This window comes from Vulpes lagopus, chromosome 10, assembly GCF_018345385.1.
Source record: "Vulpes lagopus strain Blue_001 chromosome 10, ASM1834538v1, whole genome shotgun sequence".
NCBI lineage: Eukaryota > Metazoa > Chordata > Mammalia > Carnivora > Canidae > Vulpes > Vulpes lagopus.
Window position 1 is genome coordinate 104705139 of NC_054833.1, and position 16830 is coordinate 104721968.

Consider the following 16830-nt stretch of genomic DNA (forward strand, 5'->3'; position numbering starts at 1 on the left):
AGGGAGTATGTATGAAGACCAGATTACTAATAAAACCAGTTAAAAAGTCTGTTCCTTCATTTTGTGACTTATTTCAATTTCCAACCTGTCCTCGTTTCTCTATCTCATTATCACTCCTAAGGAGCTCTGTTAAATTATCTGTCTTCAACTATCCCCCAGCCATGAACTGCTTCTGAACTAAAGTTAAACCAATCAATATAAATTGCTCAGTATTTCTTAGGTGACTCATCCTGTCATTAGGGACAAATCCTGACCCTAATGGAGTTTAGAGTCTAGTGAGGGAGACATAACTGGCCCACACAACATAGAGAACACAGTAATGTTAAGCATGCACTCACTGTGAACTCCTGTGAAGCAAGATCAGAGTGGGTGAGAACAGTTGGGAATGGACTTATAGAGGAACAAGGATTGCACTGGGCCTGAGAATAAGAAGAAGGAAGGGAATTCCAGATGAGGGGCTTGTTAGAACAAACGCATGGGAAGAGAATGGAGAGGTATATAAGAAGAGGATGGGAAGAGATTGGTTTGACTGGAAAGGAAAGTGGGAAGGAGTTATGGGAGACAGCTGAGTGAGTGGTGGGAGAGAAGGCAGCTTTGGAGGATTTTGAAAGCCAGAGAGAAATGTTTAGAGTTAAGTTAGTGGGTTCCTGAGCAGAGACCTGGCATAAAGAGTATTTTAGGAAAATTAGAATGTATTAAATGGAGAAAGACTTCCTTCAATAACCTTTTAGTCCATGCCCTTGCCCCTACTGGCTATAAAGAGAGAAACATCAAATAAGTCGCTTACTGGAGTTTCTCTACACTAAATATGGTCCTATGTCCTAAAGTTTTTAGTATCGTTTCTGTTTTAAACATCAACATTGTCGGGCAGCCAGGGTGGCTCAGCGGTTTAGCGCTGCCTTCAGCTCAGGGCCTGATCCTGGAGACCAGGGATCGAGTCCTGCGTCGGGCTCCCTGTGTGGGGCCTGCTTCTCTCCCTCTGCCTGTGTCTCTGCCTCTCTCTCTCTCTGTGTCTCTCATGAATAAATAAATAAAATCTTAAAAAAAAATAAACATCAACATTGTCTCCATTTTCAGCCGGGGATATTGGAAGAACGATGGTGTCACTACAGAAATGACCATATACCTTGGAAGAAGGAGGAGGAATTTCATTTTTTAAGCAGGGAAGAGAAAGTTCAGTTTTGGGAAGGCTGCGTCAGAGGGGAAGGTGCATTGCCCAGGTGGAGATTACTCTCTATATACAAGAGTGACCACAGGTGCCAAGTCAGGCCTGGGGCTCTAAGTTATGGAGTTGTCCTGAGACTGAGAATAAAGGAAAGAGGGCAGAGTTTAAGGGTGGATGATGACTCCTGTTAGAGAAGGAGGGAAAAGAGGAAACAATGGTGAAATGTGTGAAAGAAGAAGGGACCTGTTACGTCTCCAAACCTGGGAAACAGTTGTTGAGTGTGGGAGGCCAACAGCAAACACACACACACAGAGTTAAAGGAGGGTAGGAACAGAGGCACGCTATGCACCTTCCCTCCACAAAGTGATATGTCAACCACATAACATAACATTTAACCCTTTAAAGCATTCAAGTCAGTGATTTCTGGAATACTCACAAAGATGTGCAACCATCACCAGTACCTAATTTCTGATTGTTTTCATCCACCCCAAGGGAAACTCCATGCCCAGAGCAAGAAGTTATTGGTGGCCTCTGAGAAAGCAGTTTCAGCAGAGGAGCAAGGAATGACCCACAGTGCAGGCTGTACAGAGAAGAATGTATTGGGAGGCAATATAGGGGAGAGAATGTGTCTAAGCCAGGGAGGGAAGAGTAAACTGTAGGATGAAGGTCCTGGAGAAGAGGGGAGGAATGCAGTGCACAGAAGCAAAGTATGGAGCCCTGTCCTCCTCGTGATGGGGAAAGGGGAGAACTTCATTGAAGGCTGCTGGGAAAAACGTGGGTGTGTGCGTTCAGCACTTCACCATCCCAGTTAGGGGTGAGTGCAGGAGCTCAAGAGGGCATTGTGAACCCTGTGGGATGTGCCATGAGATGACCAGAAGGTTTGGAGTAATGAGTGGGGAAAGAAGGGGGAAGTGGGCATTTAGAGAAAGGAGGGGACTGCTCTAGCCCCGATGGTTGGAAGTGTAGTGAAGACACTGTGTGCTGGGGGGCTCACCAGCCAGCTTCTGTTGCTGTTGGGTTTCTTCGAGAGAGTCCTTCAGCTTCTGGATCTCAGCTCGCAGGGTCCCACACTCTGCCCTGGACTTATCCTGCTTCACCTCCTGGATGGTGAGCTCAAGTTCTGTCGTCATCCGTTGCTGCTTCTCCAACTCCATCTCCTTTTTCATGAGACTATTCTGAACCTGTGCCAATTCCTTCTCGAGCTCATGCAGCATCTCATCTTTCTCTTGGAGGAGCTGAGGAAAGCAAAGAGTGAGTGCTGATGGAGGCCTGAGCAGCGACCCAGTGAGGCCGGGTACAGATTGTCTTGAGCCCTCCCCAGTCATTTTCTCTTGCCTGGATATCAAATAGTCTCCTACCTCTGCTTCCTGCCTCAAGTCATGCTGTTCCCAATGCAGCAGCCAGAGGAAGGCCTCTGAAAGCGTAAGTCAGATCTTGTTCTGTCTCTCCTCAAAACCATCTACTGGCTCCATTTATTTAGAAAAAGGCCACAGTCCTTACAGCAATTCTTGGGATGCTCATGTTCTGGTTTGACCTCACCTCTTGCCACCCTTACCACTTTCGGCTTCAGCTTATCTCCTAGAATATTCTTTTTTGTTTGTTTGTTTGTTTATTTATGATAGAGAGAGAGAGAGAGAGAGACAGAGAGAGAGAGAGAGAGAGAGAGGCAGAGACACAGGTAGAGGGAGAAGCAGGCTCCATGCTGGGAGCCTGACGTGGACTTGATCCCGGGGCTCCAGGATCGCACCTTGCGCCAAAGGCAGGCGCTAAACTGCTGAGCCACCCAGGGATCCCCTCTCCTAGAATATTCTAAGCAGACTCTCACCTGAGGGCTCTCACACTTGTTACTTCCTCAGCTTGGAATATTCTTCCTCAAGCCCTCCCATTCAGTGGCTCCTTCACTTCATTCAAATCTCTGTCCAATGCTTGATATATCACAGGAGCTCAAAAAATACTTGTTGATTGAATGTATGAATGACTCAAAGCTGTTTACCTAGACTCCTGGCCTCTTGTTGTCATCTCTCTAGATACTTCCACTTTGACTAATGAATCCTCTCTGAATTTCAAATAGGAGATCTGAATGACCAGCCAATCAATCAGCTGGGATGATTTCTGCTAGATCTGATAAAAGTGTAGCTGTGCTGACTACACAAGCTTACATTGTTTTTACAACCTTTCTGTCCTTACTTCATTTCCTAGGCTTTTCCAGGACCTTGATTTAGGTTGGCAACTACAGAACTTCTAGGGCATAGTTCCATTACTATTTTTCAAATGCCTGATTTGCATATTCATAAGATTTTTATAATTTTACTGATTAAAATTCACTTGAAACTCTTAACAAGGCTACACAATATTTGAAGAATTTCTTTCAACAATTGAGCATAAACAGAAGCATAAAGGAACGATGCAAGTGTGTCCTAAAGTCTCTGCCTTGCAGGGCTGGGGAAGAACCTCGTATAAAGTCAACATCTCTGTAAGGTCCCTGGATAATGGTGTTTTATTTATTTAGTATGTGCTTTGAAAAATCCCCAAGAAGTGCTCAGGACTGTGTCTGGGCCTAAAGAACCTGCAGTCTCATTGCTTATGTGTTGATGTTCTCCAGGCAATCGCAGTCAGTGCAGAGCTGCAGGACCTGCTCTGGCCAAGGTCTGGCCTCACATCCATCCTGTTAGCTGGTCTAACCAGAGAACCTCTCTTGCCTTACCTTGTCTTTCTTCAAACCCAGCTTCTGGGTCTCAGTGAACTGAATCTGTAGCTCCTGCAGCCGCCGTTGCAGGATGACAACCTCCTTATCCTTCCTTTCCATATGGGCCGATGTCTCCTCCCTCAGCCCGTGCAGGTCCAGCTCCAACTTCATCATGTCTGAAGTGGAAGGGACAGAGTGCTCCTTGCTCAGAGGAGGGCTCTGGCTTCCTTCTGCCTCTCCCCACTGCCTCCCGCCCCCACCCACTCCCAGTTTACCCTTCATGATGTTTTTCTTCTGCTCAGACACAGCCTCTAGCTCCATGCGCAGGTCCTTCACCAGGTTCTGATATTCCTCCACATGTAGGCACTGGCTGTCTTTCTGTTCCTGCAAGTGCTTCAATATCTGGACAGAGAGGACAGGAGCAGGGTGGGATGAGAACATGGAGGAAGGATGCTTTCTAAAATGCCAAATGTCCAGAATGGCAAATCCAGAGAGACAGAGAGTGGACTAGTATCACAAAACCAGTATACAATGTAATGCCAGGCAACAGCTTGGTGGCTATTTCACACAGAGTGATCAGGGGCTGAGGGAGGGAGGAAGGGGAATGAGTGCTCATGCACATGGGATTTCTTTTTGGAGTAATGAAAACGTTCTGGAATTAGTGTGGATGGTTGCCCAACTTTGTGGCTATTTTAAAACTGCTGAATTGTATACTTTACATAATGAATTTTAGGGTGTGTCAATTATATCTCAAACAAATTAAAATAATAGGAAAAGGATATGGCAGCTTGTCACTGTCATGCAGAATGTGCCCAAGAATCATCACCCCTTCTGTCCTACAACAATTAACAGTCTTTGATGGACACCTACTGTGTGCCAGGCGCCTTCCTAGGTTCCGGGGAAAGGGGAAAAAAAACATAGAAACATATGCTTGCCCCCAAGGACCTGGCCATATAGTGGGGTGAGACAAAGAGCATAAATAGTCACTTATAGAAAATGTTAACAGTTGATAGATGCTATGAAGAAACAGAACAGTAAAAGGAGAATGGAGGCATGTGGGGGGAGAGGATTGCCATTATGAATAGAATGGAGAATTTGGCCCCACTGAGAAGATGCCTCTGAGCTGGGGCTTGCTGGAGGTGAGAGAGTGAGGCACATTGTAGTCTCTGTAGGTATCTGCAGACAGGGGAGCTAGCCAGTGATCAAACTCTGGGGAGAGAACATGGGGGAGGGCATGTGGCTAGAAGACTGAGTGATGGAGAGAGTAGGAGGCATGAGGTGAGTGGTTAATGGGTGATCACATCATGGGGGGCTTGTAGTCCTTGGGCAGGGACTTAGGCTTCTACTCTGAAGGAGAGGGGAATGGGCTATAATTAAGAGAAGGTAGAAACACATGGTCAAGGAGGAGCAGTTTGTCATCTGGGCATCAAGGGACAGTTATGTGATTTCAGAGTTGTCAGTAAGGGCAGACTGCAGCATGAAGACAGGAGGGACAGTCACCGTATGACCCAGGTGTGGGCACTGAGGGGTTCAAAGGCTCACTCAGGCCAGCTGACTTCTGACATTGACCATGATCTGGATAGTTCCATTCCCAATAGAATATCCAGGTACCATGAAAGAATTGGATAAGGACACATAAAATGGCAAGGGAAAATGTGCTCTGTTTCTTGGGGAAATCTGCATCATTTAAAAAAATGGAGTGGTAAACAGGCATTAGTGTTTTGTTTTTTTTTTTTTTTAAGATTTTATTTATTCATGAGAGACACAGAGAGAGGCAGACACACAGGCAGAGGGAGAAGCAGGCTCCATGCAAGGAGCCCAATGCGAGACTCTATCCTGGGACCCCGGGATCATACCTGGGCCAAAGGCAGGCGCTCAACTGCTGAGCCACCCAGGTGTCCTGAGGCATTAGTGTTTTAGTCGATATAGAGTTTCATTTTTTTAAGATAAAAAAGTTCTAGAGATCTGTTGTACAACAGTGTAAATATGACAACATGACTGAAATGTACACTTAAATGTGATTAAGATGATAAATTTAATGTTATGTGCTTTTAACCACTATAGAAAAAAATAAAAGAATATGGAAGAAATAAAGACATTTTTCAGACAAAAAAATGGGAATGTTATGAGATCTTGCTGTAGGTCAGGAAGTGAATAACATGGAACTGACCTTTAAAATAAATATTGACAAAATAAATAAATAAAATAAATATTGACAGATGCCCAAGAAGAAACTCCAAAATTCAATATTGATTCCTCATTCACTCAAACTTTCTGGCATCAGAAAGTCCCGGAAAGAGAAGAGTCTCCATCCCTCCACTAGAGGACCCTTGGAGAGCTTATATGTGTTGTTTACTCTCCCTGCTACCCCCCTTTGCTGCTATTTCAGAATTAGCAAGCCTGCCCACAGTATGGCCTCTGGTGGCTGGATTTGCCTTGGACTTCAGGTTTGCATATGACTGACTTAAGATCTCACCTAGGAAATGCATACTGGTGCAGCCATTGTGGAAAGCAGTATGAAGGTTCCCCCAGAAGTTAGAAATAGAACTACCTTATGATCCAGCAATTGCACTACTGGATATTTAGCCAAAGAATATAGGAACATGAATTCAAAGGGATACATGCACCTTGATGTTTATAGCAACATTATTTACAATAGCCAAGGTATGAAAGCAGCCTAAGTGTCCATCAATTAATGAATAGATCAAGAAGATGGAATATTATTCAGTCACAAAAAGAATGAAATCTTGCCATTTGCAATGGTGTGGATAGAGCTAAAGAGTATTTTGCTAAAGGAAAGAAGTCAGAGAAATACAAGTATCGTATGATTTCACTTATGTGGAATTTAAGAAACAACAAAGGGGGAAAAAGAGAGAGGGACAAATAAAGACACAGATTCTTAATTATAGAGAAAAAACTGAAGGTTACTAGAGAGGAGGTGGGTGGAGGGATGGGTTAAACAGATGATGAAGATTAAAGAGTGCACTTATCATGATGAGTACTGGGTGATGTATTGAATCATTATATTATACACCTGAAATTAATAGAACACTGTAAGATAACTAACTGGATAAAAACATTTTTTTAAATCTCATCTAAGAGAGCACTGAACCTAACTTTGACTATTGGTTGGTCAAATTTTGCTATTTGTTTACATGGTTTAAATACTTATTCACTTTTAGAATCAATTTTTGATATCGCTTTGAATTTTGAAAATATTGAGTTTTCAAAAAAAGGATTTTGAATAAATAGTATTCCCTAAATTTGGTGCTTTTCAACTCCAACTAGAAACTAGAAAGCTGAATGGTCCTTTTGAACCTAGAAAGCCAACCAGAGGCTTTGTCTTGTTTGGGCATACTGTTGGAAAAAGGTTAAGAAGCAGATGCAATTCCAAAATTCAGCTATAAAATTGAATACTGCCAGACACATTTATTGGAACTTGTCATATTACATGCAGTATCCTTGTAGCAGGGTCAACCAAGTTCACACAAATATAAAAATATAATATAAAATTTTTAAAATAAGCAAGAAAACCCAGAATCAAACCCAACTCAATTCAATCTCCCCCCAGGCACAAATAAGCAAAAGTTCCCCCACCTTTTTAATATCTTCACAATCTTCTGAGGAGCTAGGAGGATGTCTGTGGGTGGCTGTATAGGAAGCAAAGTCCGCTTGTAATTTTATCAAAGCCTCTTCACGCTCCAGAACCTATAAATGAGTGTAGGTCAGTTATGCTGAATGATCAATGCAACGTGATTATGACTAGTACTGTTTTGCAGAGTGTTCCTTTTTTCAGCCTAAGTTTGTTGTAATATTATGCAATCCATCACACACTTTTTGTGGGCTTGGAACAGAGAAAGAATTAGGTTCTCAATCTTACATCAAGGTTTAATGAGGCATGGACAGTGGTTTGTTGGGAATCTGTCAGTGGCCACATTTTGGACTCCCTCCTGAACCTCTGTGTGACCCAGTTTATGAGGCAGAAGGCTCTTTAAAATTTGTGATGGAGAGATATACCTAAACTAGCAAAGGATGGGATTCAAAGTTCAATAAATAAAGAAGGAAGTTTCTGATAGAGTGGGTGGATGTGTATGTTTTTTTTAAAAAAAGTTTAAAATCATGAAATTTTTGTTCTTCTTTGTTGAAAAGAATTTAAAAAAACCCAAGCATCAAAAATTAGTGAAATCTCTCCACTTTCTCATTTCCACTGGGGAGCAGTGGGCACTCTAGAGAATTTACAGTATGTACTTCTATATTATAATCAAAGGCTAAAAAAAAAAGTGGAGTTGAACTATACATGGCCCTTCATGATTTTGCAACCTTTTATCAACAATATATCACAAGTATCCTTCTATTTAGTCCTTACAGTTTGCTTAATCCTTTTTCTTGGCTGCATATTATTCTACAATATGGATCCCTCTTTAACAATTTTTTTTTTCCTCTTTAACAATTTTTTAAAAATCAATTCAACCATTTCCCTGTTGATGAACACTTAGGTTGTTGTGAGAGATTTTTAAGTCTCTTTGGAATCTCAAACTTAGTGTCAGTTGGGGGGATGCCTACCACGGGGAATATGAACAAAAGGTGGGGACAAGTACATATAAGACATTTGAGGAATCTTGGTGAAAGAAATTATTTTATGTGACTCTTTTCCCCTCCTTTCTCTCCTCATGGCTTTATTTTTGTTTTTTCAGAAAAATACCTTTGAAGTCACTTACCAAAGCATTACTGCAGGCTAGTTTATTTCGAAGTTCCTGGATTAGATCATCCTGTTCAGAGACCTTTTGCCAGACTTCAGACAGTCGTTTCAGGGTCTCCTGATGCTCTTGAATCATGCAGGAAGAAGTGTATATACGCACCTTTGAATGATCACCCTTGTTCTCGGGATCCTGGGATATTTAGGAATAATGAGTTTGTTTTGTTCTTAATATTTGAGTTAACTTCAGAATACCATGAGCATGGAAAATCTCTTAGTTCTGTATTCTGAAAGATATATATTCTGTTCATATATGTGAATCATATCTTTCTTAATAAAAGAAAAAAGTTAACAAATGCAGACACATGGTAAAAAATTCAAACAGTTCACAAGACAATATACTGGAAACTTAGTCTTCCTCTAGCTTGGCCCTTCATGACTCAAGACTCCTCCTCTGTGAGTCTGTGTTGCCAATTTTGGGATAAAATATCCTTCCAGGGATATTTTATGTATATAACCTGCTGCTTTTTTTCCTTCACTAATGAAAGTCTTCTAAGACCCTATTCTAACATTATGTTTTCACTTGACAATTTATTTAGGATATTTTTTCATATTGTTGCTTATAGATTTATCTGGCTTTTCTTTTCTTTTTTTTTTTTAAGATTTAATTAATTTATTTATTAGAGACACACAGAGAGAGGCAGAGACACAGCAGAGGCTCCACAGGGAGCCTGATGTGGGACTTGATCTCAGGATTCTGGGATCATGACCTGAGCCAAAGGCAGACAACCACTGAACCACCCAGGTGCTCTTCTGATTTTTCTTTTAAAATTAACTTCAAATTGCACATGTAATACATACATATATATTATCTTTCTAAAGCATTATAGCATTATAGGCAAGTCTAAATTCCTCTTTGACTATACTACCTCTAATCCCATACTTGCTGTGTTCTCCAGAGATGACAATTTGTGCATATACTTCTAGACCTTTATGTATACATTTACATAATACAAAGGGATCTATATAATACCGATAATATTACATTGTCCTTTTAAAATATAAAAATAGGGATAGGGATCCCTGGGTGGCGCAGCGGTTCGGCGCCTGCCTTTGGCCCAGGGCGCGATCCTGGAGACCTGGGATCGAATCCCATGTCGGGCTCCCGGTGCATGGAGCCTGCTTCTCCCTCTGCCTGTGTCTCTGCCTCTCTCTCTCTCTTTGACTATCATAAGTAAATAAAAAAAAATTAAAAAAATAAAAAAAATATAAAAATAGTACTCGCTTTGGCAGCACATATAATAAAATATAAAAATAGATTTTTTTCCCTAAAAAAGATGTCTTAGAAATTTATCCATGTTAGTTCATGTACTTCTGGCTCTTTTAGATTGCTTTTAAGTGTGTTTATCCAATCTCCTATTGATAGGAAAATAGTTGTTTCCAAGGTTTTTTCTAAAATGAGGCTGAAATGAATATTTTTGCACATAAATCTTTAAGTACCTATTTTAGTATATGCATGGATTAAATTAATGAAGTAGGACTGCTAAGACATATTTAAAATTTTGATATATATTACACATTATCCTTCAAGAAATTATACCAATTGATACTCTCATCAGCATGAGTATGCCCATTTTCCTACAACCATTAAAAAAAAGTCTTTTTCTAGGTCATCTGAAATCATGCATAAAGGTTACTACATGCACATGATTTGCACTAACAATGAAATGAACTGATTTAGATAGCCAGAAAAGAGCAAGAGTTCCAGTTTGGATAGTAGATCTTTCTCCATTAAACTTGTTTTCCTAACTGAGCCTTTTCAGGCACAGTTAGAAATAGTTTATGTTCAATGAGCATGAAAGCTACCCTTGAAGAAGCTGCAGAAGGGTCAGTGAGAAGTCTAAAATTGAACATAAATAATATTCTTATAAATAAGTTAGTGTGTAAGTGGGCAAAGGAATGGAAAACAATAGAAAAATTAGGGAATAGGAAGATGATATCTACATGTCCAATGTCTTAATACTACAGGATGAAAAATAGAAATTAATTTAAAAGTGATAGAAAAAAAATTCTCTGGATTGAAGAAATTGTAGATCTTCAGATTAAAAGGATCAGTTAAACTTTGAGAGGCTTAATGAAAAACAACCTAAATAACTTTGAGTCTAAAACCCTCTAGAATTCAGACATAAAACTGGTGACTTACAAAAAATGAGAAGCAGACTGAAATCTAACAATTCCTCTCTAATACTGGATGGTACAAGACAATGCGGCAGTAAGTTCAAAGACTTAAAGGAAGGTGTTTCTGAAAGTTTGTATATCCAGCCAAACTAGCAGTTAAGAGTGAAGACAAAATCATCTTGTTCAGACATGCAGATATTGAGAAATCTTAACACTCACAATAGTTTCTGAAGGAATTAGCAAGGAAGTATTACAGTAAAAGGAAAAGTCCAAGAATTTAGAAGAGGTAGAGTAAACTGCTTAAGTAAGGATTGAAAGTTGGTTTTATTTGTAATCTTAAAGAAATGCATATTTTATATGTTATAAAAACAGTTCCAGAGATTCAGAGAGATAAAAACTTTCCAACTCATTTATATTAGGGTAGCATAATCCAGACACCAACATGAGATGAGAGCACAAGAATGTGAGTGATCAAAACAAATCTCATTTCTGAAAATAGATACAGAAAATGAAACTTTAAGAAATTTAATGTAGCAGTTTATTGTAATGTAATGGTTTATTATTATTATTAAAATAAAGCAAAATAATACATAAAATCAAATAATAATATGTAATGATCAAGTAAGGTTTATTTCAGGAACATGGAAATTGTCCTATAACTAAAAATCTATTAATGTAATTCACTTCATTAAAGAAGAATACTCAGGTCCCTGGGTGGCACAATTGGTAAAGCCTCTGCCTTCAGCTCACGTCATGATCCCGGGGTTCTGGGATCGAGCCCTGTCTCAGGCTCCCTGCTTAGTTGGTAGTCTGCTTCCCCCTCTCTCTCCCTCTGCCTCTTTCCCTGCTTGTGCTCTCTCTCTCTCAAATAAATCAATAAAATCTTTTTAAAAAAAGAAAGTAAAGAAAAAAAAAACCCACCTCTATGATAACCTTGATAGCTGCTGACAAAAACATCTGATAAAGTTCAACATTCATTTCTGACAAAAATTCTTGATAAACTACATATAGACAGTCACATCTTCAACTTGAAAGCATATTAACAAACATCCAGGAACAAACATTATACTTAATAGTGAAATACTAGAAATATTTCCTTTAAAATGAGAAGCATTTAGATGTTACAGGCATCTAATACCTATAGATGTTAGAAAGCAAGGATGTTATTATTCTACACTGTTTTGGGAGTCCTGGTCAATGTAGTAAGATAGAAAATAAGTTGTATGAATGTTGAAAAGGAAAACAATTAAGAAATACCAAGCAGTCCACTGAAAAATCTGGTCAGAGAGTTTTAATAAGGTGATGGAACACGAGTTTTCCTATACATCAGTAATAGTTAACAAAATTAAATGTATACAAGTTCTCATAAAATCAATAACAACTGTACTATATCTAGGAATAAACTTAGCAAGAAATATGTGAAATCTATGAAGAAAAGTATAAAATCTTATTAAAGAGTGAATAAGTAAACTTAAATAAAAGTAGAAGCATGTCATGTCCCACAGAATATGCTAATTTCCCACAAATTAATATATAACTTGAAAGTAAGTCAACATAAATCTAAATTTCATCAAAAGAAGATGTAAAAAATGGCCAAGAAATATTTGGAAGTCAAGAACAAGAAAGGGGGACCAGCTCTGAAGGAGCTAGCAAAACATATCACCAGTTAAAGTCGCTAAATAACTGTGGTCTTGGTGCAAAAACTGGCAAATAGATCAAAAGAACAGAGTTCAAAAAGAGCCATGTGTACACAAGAATTAGTATATTGGGGCACCTGTGTGGCTTAGTGATTGAGTGTCTGCCTTTGGCTCAGGTTGTGATACCAGGTCCTGGGATTGAGTCCTGTATCAGACTCTGTGTGGGGAGCCTGCTTCTCCCTCTGCCTGTGTCTCTGCCTCTCTCTCTCTCTGTGTCTCTCATGAAAAAATAAATACAATCTTTACAAAACAAAAAGAATCAGTATATATACATATAGAGTTGGCAATTCAAATCAGTGGGGAAAGGGTTCAGCAAATAGAGTTGGGACAAGTGGAGGCCCCTTTTGGTAAACATAAAATTATATAAATCTATAGTCATATATCTACATGTGTGTGTAGATTATCTCTCTGTCCACCCATCCATATTAATTCCAGATGGACTAAAGATAAAAACATAGAAATACAAAAAATATAAAAATGCTAAAAAATGAGGTAAACTTTTAAAATCTTGGGAATAGAGAAGTCCTTTCTAAGCAAGAAATAAAACCTAGAGGTGCCTGGGTGGCTCAATCGGTCGGGTGTCTAACTCTTGATTTTGGCTTGGGTCATGATCTTGGGGTCATGAGATTGGGCTGTCAGGCTCTGTGCTTGATGGGGAGTCTGCTTGGAATTCTCTCTCCCTCTGCCTTCTCCCACACTCTATCTCTCTCAAATAAATAAATAAATCTAAAAAAAAAAAAAGAAAGAAAGAAAACCTAAAATCTATAAAGGAGGACTGAGAAATTCAACTCCATAAAAATTAAGAAAATGTTGGTATGGTAACAAATACCATTCATAGAGTAAAATGAAAAGTTACAAACTAAGAGAAGATATTTGTAACATATGTAATAAAACATTATTACCTGTAATATATGAAGAAGCTCCTATAAGTCAATACAAAAAAAAAAAAAGACTAAATACATAATAAAAAATAGGTTCAGGATTTAAACAAGGAATTCATCACATGGAAAGCCACATGATCCATACTTATGAACAGTGCTCCATATTTTTTTAGCGTAGTGGGCACTGTGATGTACCTCCAGGCCTTTTCAGCAAGGAAGGACTTACCTCCTACTCCAGCTGCTGGCAGTGCTACCCTGAGAAAAGGAGACTACCTGGACTGAAAGAAAACTGCTTTGCTCCAAGTCGTGCCTCTCCCTAAGGGCAGCTCACATCCATAACTGATCAAAAGTGGTAAAAGGCCAACTCCCATCCCCCCACTTTGGGACCCCTTTGAACGTCCATCCAACCCTAGAACTCCCATAGGGTTGGCGGAGACCTTTGCTGGGACCACACCACAGCTCAACTTTTCCCTCTGCCCAACCCTGCTTCCTTCTCCTTCCTTTCACAGGTGTTGATACCAAGGGCTCTCTCTAAAAAATATAGTATGTGCTAATCCATCTCAGAGTCTGCTTCCTGGAGGAACCCAACCCACAACTGTTGGAACTAAAGGAAATGAAAACTGTAATGAGAAAACTTTTTCTTTCCCCATGCAACTGTTTAGCACAACTTAAAAAGATTGAAAGCACAACTTCCTGTACCACGCTAGTGTAGGGGAGTGCCCTTAATTATTGTTGGTAAAAGTGTCAATTTGCCAACAATAATTGGTAAGTGTAGAATCTTTCTGGCATTCAATTTAGAAGTATCTTTTTTTTTTTTTAAGATTTTATTTATTCATTAGAGACACAGAGAGAGGCAGAGACACAGGCAGAGGGAGAAGAGGCTCCATGCAGGGAGCCTGATATGGGACTCGATCCCAGGACTCCAGGTCACACCCTAAACCAAAGGCAGACACTCAACTGCTGAGCCACCCAGGCGCCCTAGAAGTATCTTTAAACATTAAATGTAAGCATATCCTTTGACCCAGCAATCCCCACTTTAGGAGATTATTCCATGAGAATAAGGATGTTCATTACAGCTTGTTTGTAGTAGACAAAATAGGTCAGTAGATGGTAGAGTCACACCATAGAATACAAGGTAGTTACTAAAGGAAATTGTCAAGATACACATTTAAAAAGCAAGGTGTAGAACCACATTTATAAAATGACCCATTTATGTAAAAAGAAAACCCTAACCATTTATATGTGTAACTGTATAACAAAAGACTGAGGAAGATTCCCAACAGATTATTCAAGTGATTACCTAAGAGGAGGAGAGTAGGGTAGAGGAGGCTGAAAGCAGACTTTCACATTTAATCTCTGTGATTCTGTCTAGGGAGCCTCTGCCATTGTATTACTTGTGTAATTAAAAAAAAAGCAATTAAAAGAAAAAGAAAGATTCAGGCATTTTGGCTCTTTGTTATCTTTCATGGGTTTCACCTCCTGTTTGATCCTGAAGTCGCGGTTTGCATGAGTCCTGTGACTGAGAAGAGGCCCCCAGCCAGGTCCCTATGAGAATGTGGAAGATTTGAGAGCTCATTTGGTATTCGGATTTTTGCCTTACTTGAAGTGCTGGCACTTTATATTAATTAAGGAGCCTCAAAATTCCTAAGGAGGAATCTGAAAGGAGATGTGAAGACTGGAAATTGAAAGCTGAGGGTTACAAAGCTCGAGGGAGGGAAGGACATCTGGTTGAACGTTTGGGTTTCCCTCAGAGAAGGCAGGGAGTGTTACTCAGGGACCAGCTGGGAGCATGTCCACTTGCTGGAGCGGCTTGGTGTGAGTCCTACCTGACTGACGATCCCGCTGAGCTCCCCCTCCAACATCTTCACTTGGCACTCCAGTAACTCAATGTTGCTTAGGGAAGTCTGGTATTTATCCCTGTAGAGGCTTAAGCTCCTTTCCAGGGAGACGATCTTGTCCCCAGCCAAAGCAAGTTGTTCTTGTGCCAAATGGAGCTTCTCCCCTGTGTTCTCATTATGATTTCCCATTTCCTCCTCATAGAGAATCACCTGTTGGTGTAGGAAAGAAACCACACTGAATTCATGGAAACATCTAATGAGGAATGGGTATGGCTATAAGACCCCATGCAGAGGAATCTTATGTTTAACTGGAAAGCCAGATGTACAGAATTCTATGTACAGAATAGGCCCAGCACAGATTTAAAAGCTAATATATATAGTATCAGAATGTTAATGATTAGAAATCAAAAAAAAAAAAAAAAAGATTGTCCTATTTGGAGGGTAAGTTTCTTAAAGGCAGGGACCATTAACTTTCCCATCCTGCCTGGCATGTAGTAAAAACTCAATAAAGACTTATTAGTTGATTAATGGGAATGAATTTGTATAACTCCATTTTTTTAAGGGCTTCAAGTGCCAGTATTCTTTCCTTCCTAGGTATTCTCTAGGGATCTAATTTAGCAAATGTGGAGTCCCTCCTGCACACAGCAAAGTTCCTGAGAGAGACTAGGGGAACAACCCCAAGTTCCTCTGGGACTTGCATAATTCTTATATAGATTACTTCTCTTTCTAATAGATTAATTAGTCAACCAACTGACAGACATTTATTGAGTACTCATAAGCAATGTCCTGGGTGCTGAGGGAGTATATATCTATAAGACAGGCTCCTCCCTCAAAGAGTTTACACTCTTACAATTTTGGGAAGATATGATTTATAACTAGCAAACAACTGTATACAGCTGAGCATGCTCAACCGTATGCCTAGAGTTACATGTGTTGAAGGAGTTAAGAGCAGGAAGGTTTCATTTTGGTTCAAATATTTCAGTGTAGAATTTGGATAGAACACATTCTGTTGCTCTAAGCTAATTATACTTGCTGCCTGCCATTTGAAGTTCCTCCTAAGAAAAGGTCATTTAGTTTGAGAAGTTTATCAGATAAGGGGGAGAGGGAAGGAATATTTTATATTCAAATGTTTATAAGTATCTACCAGTGACTCGCTCACATTCCCATGGCACTCACCGTTCCTCTGAACGCTAAACCCATCCCTATCACAAGCATCTTCAGCTCTTTGCCTGAGGGATGCCTGGGCTTCAGGAGCCCACTCAAGGAGAGGAGCAGGACAAGGCAGGTTACAAGTATGGAGGACTTAACACCTTCTGGTGCAGCCTTCAACCACTGACTGGGTGGTTGGCCGGGATCACTCCGAGGCATGTCCTGTCCTACCTCCTAGAGTTCTCCAGAGGGATTGAATCCCAGGTGCCCATGGCAGTGATCTTAATAGTGATTTTCTTTATGGGCTTCCTGCCTTACTTTGATTCACTTCCCCAACTTCCCTCTGGGATTATCTCCTGAATTAGCTATTTTACATTCATCTCCTTGTCTTAGGCTCTGCTGTTGGGAAACTCATCCTTAGACAGAAATTTGATGCTACTGTACAGCAAAGTATTGGGGGAAACTTGGCCGAATGGCTTGAGTAATTTTTTCCAATGTTCTCCCAGCTTGAGGTCATTTTTAGTGACTACTACTTACCAG

The 16830-nt window shown here is 40.0% G+C and overlaps 1 protein-coding gene across 1 annotated transcript in view; it reads right to left on the bottom strand.

Annotated features, from left to right (window-relative positions):
• The window catches only part of PMFBP1 (polyamine modulated factor 1 binding protein 1), a 47424-nt gene that overhangs the window by 14995 nt on the left and 15599 nt on the right, over positions 1 to 16830 (bottom strand). The window contains exons 4-9 of the mRNA XM_041773054.1: positions 15130 to 15351; positions 8570 to 8740; positions 7449 to 7559; positions 4127 to 4253; positions 3870 to 4027; positions 2160 to 2400 (exon numbers count right to left, since the gene is read on the bottom strand). Of these exons, the coding sequence (XP_041628988.1) occupies positions 2160 to 2400; positions 3870 to 4027; positions 4127 to 4253; positions 7449 to 7559; positions 8570 to 8740; positions 15130 to 15351 (1030 nt within the window). The remainder of the gene's footprint in view (positions 1 to 2159; positions 2401 to 3869; positions 4028 to 4126; positions 4254 to 7448; positions 7560 to 8569; positions 8741 to 15129; positions 15352 to 16830) is intronic.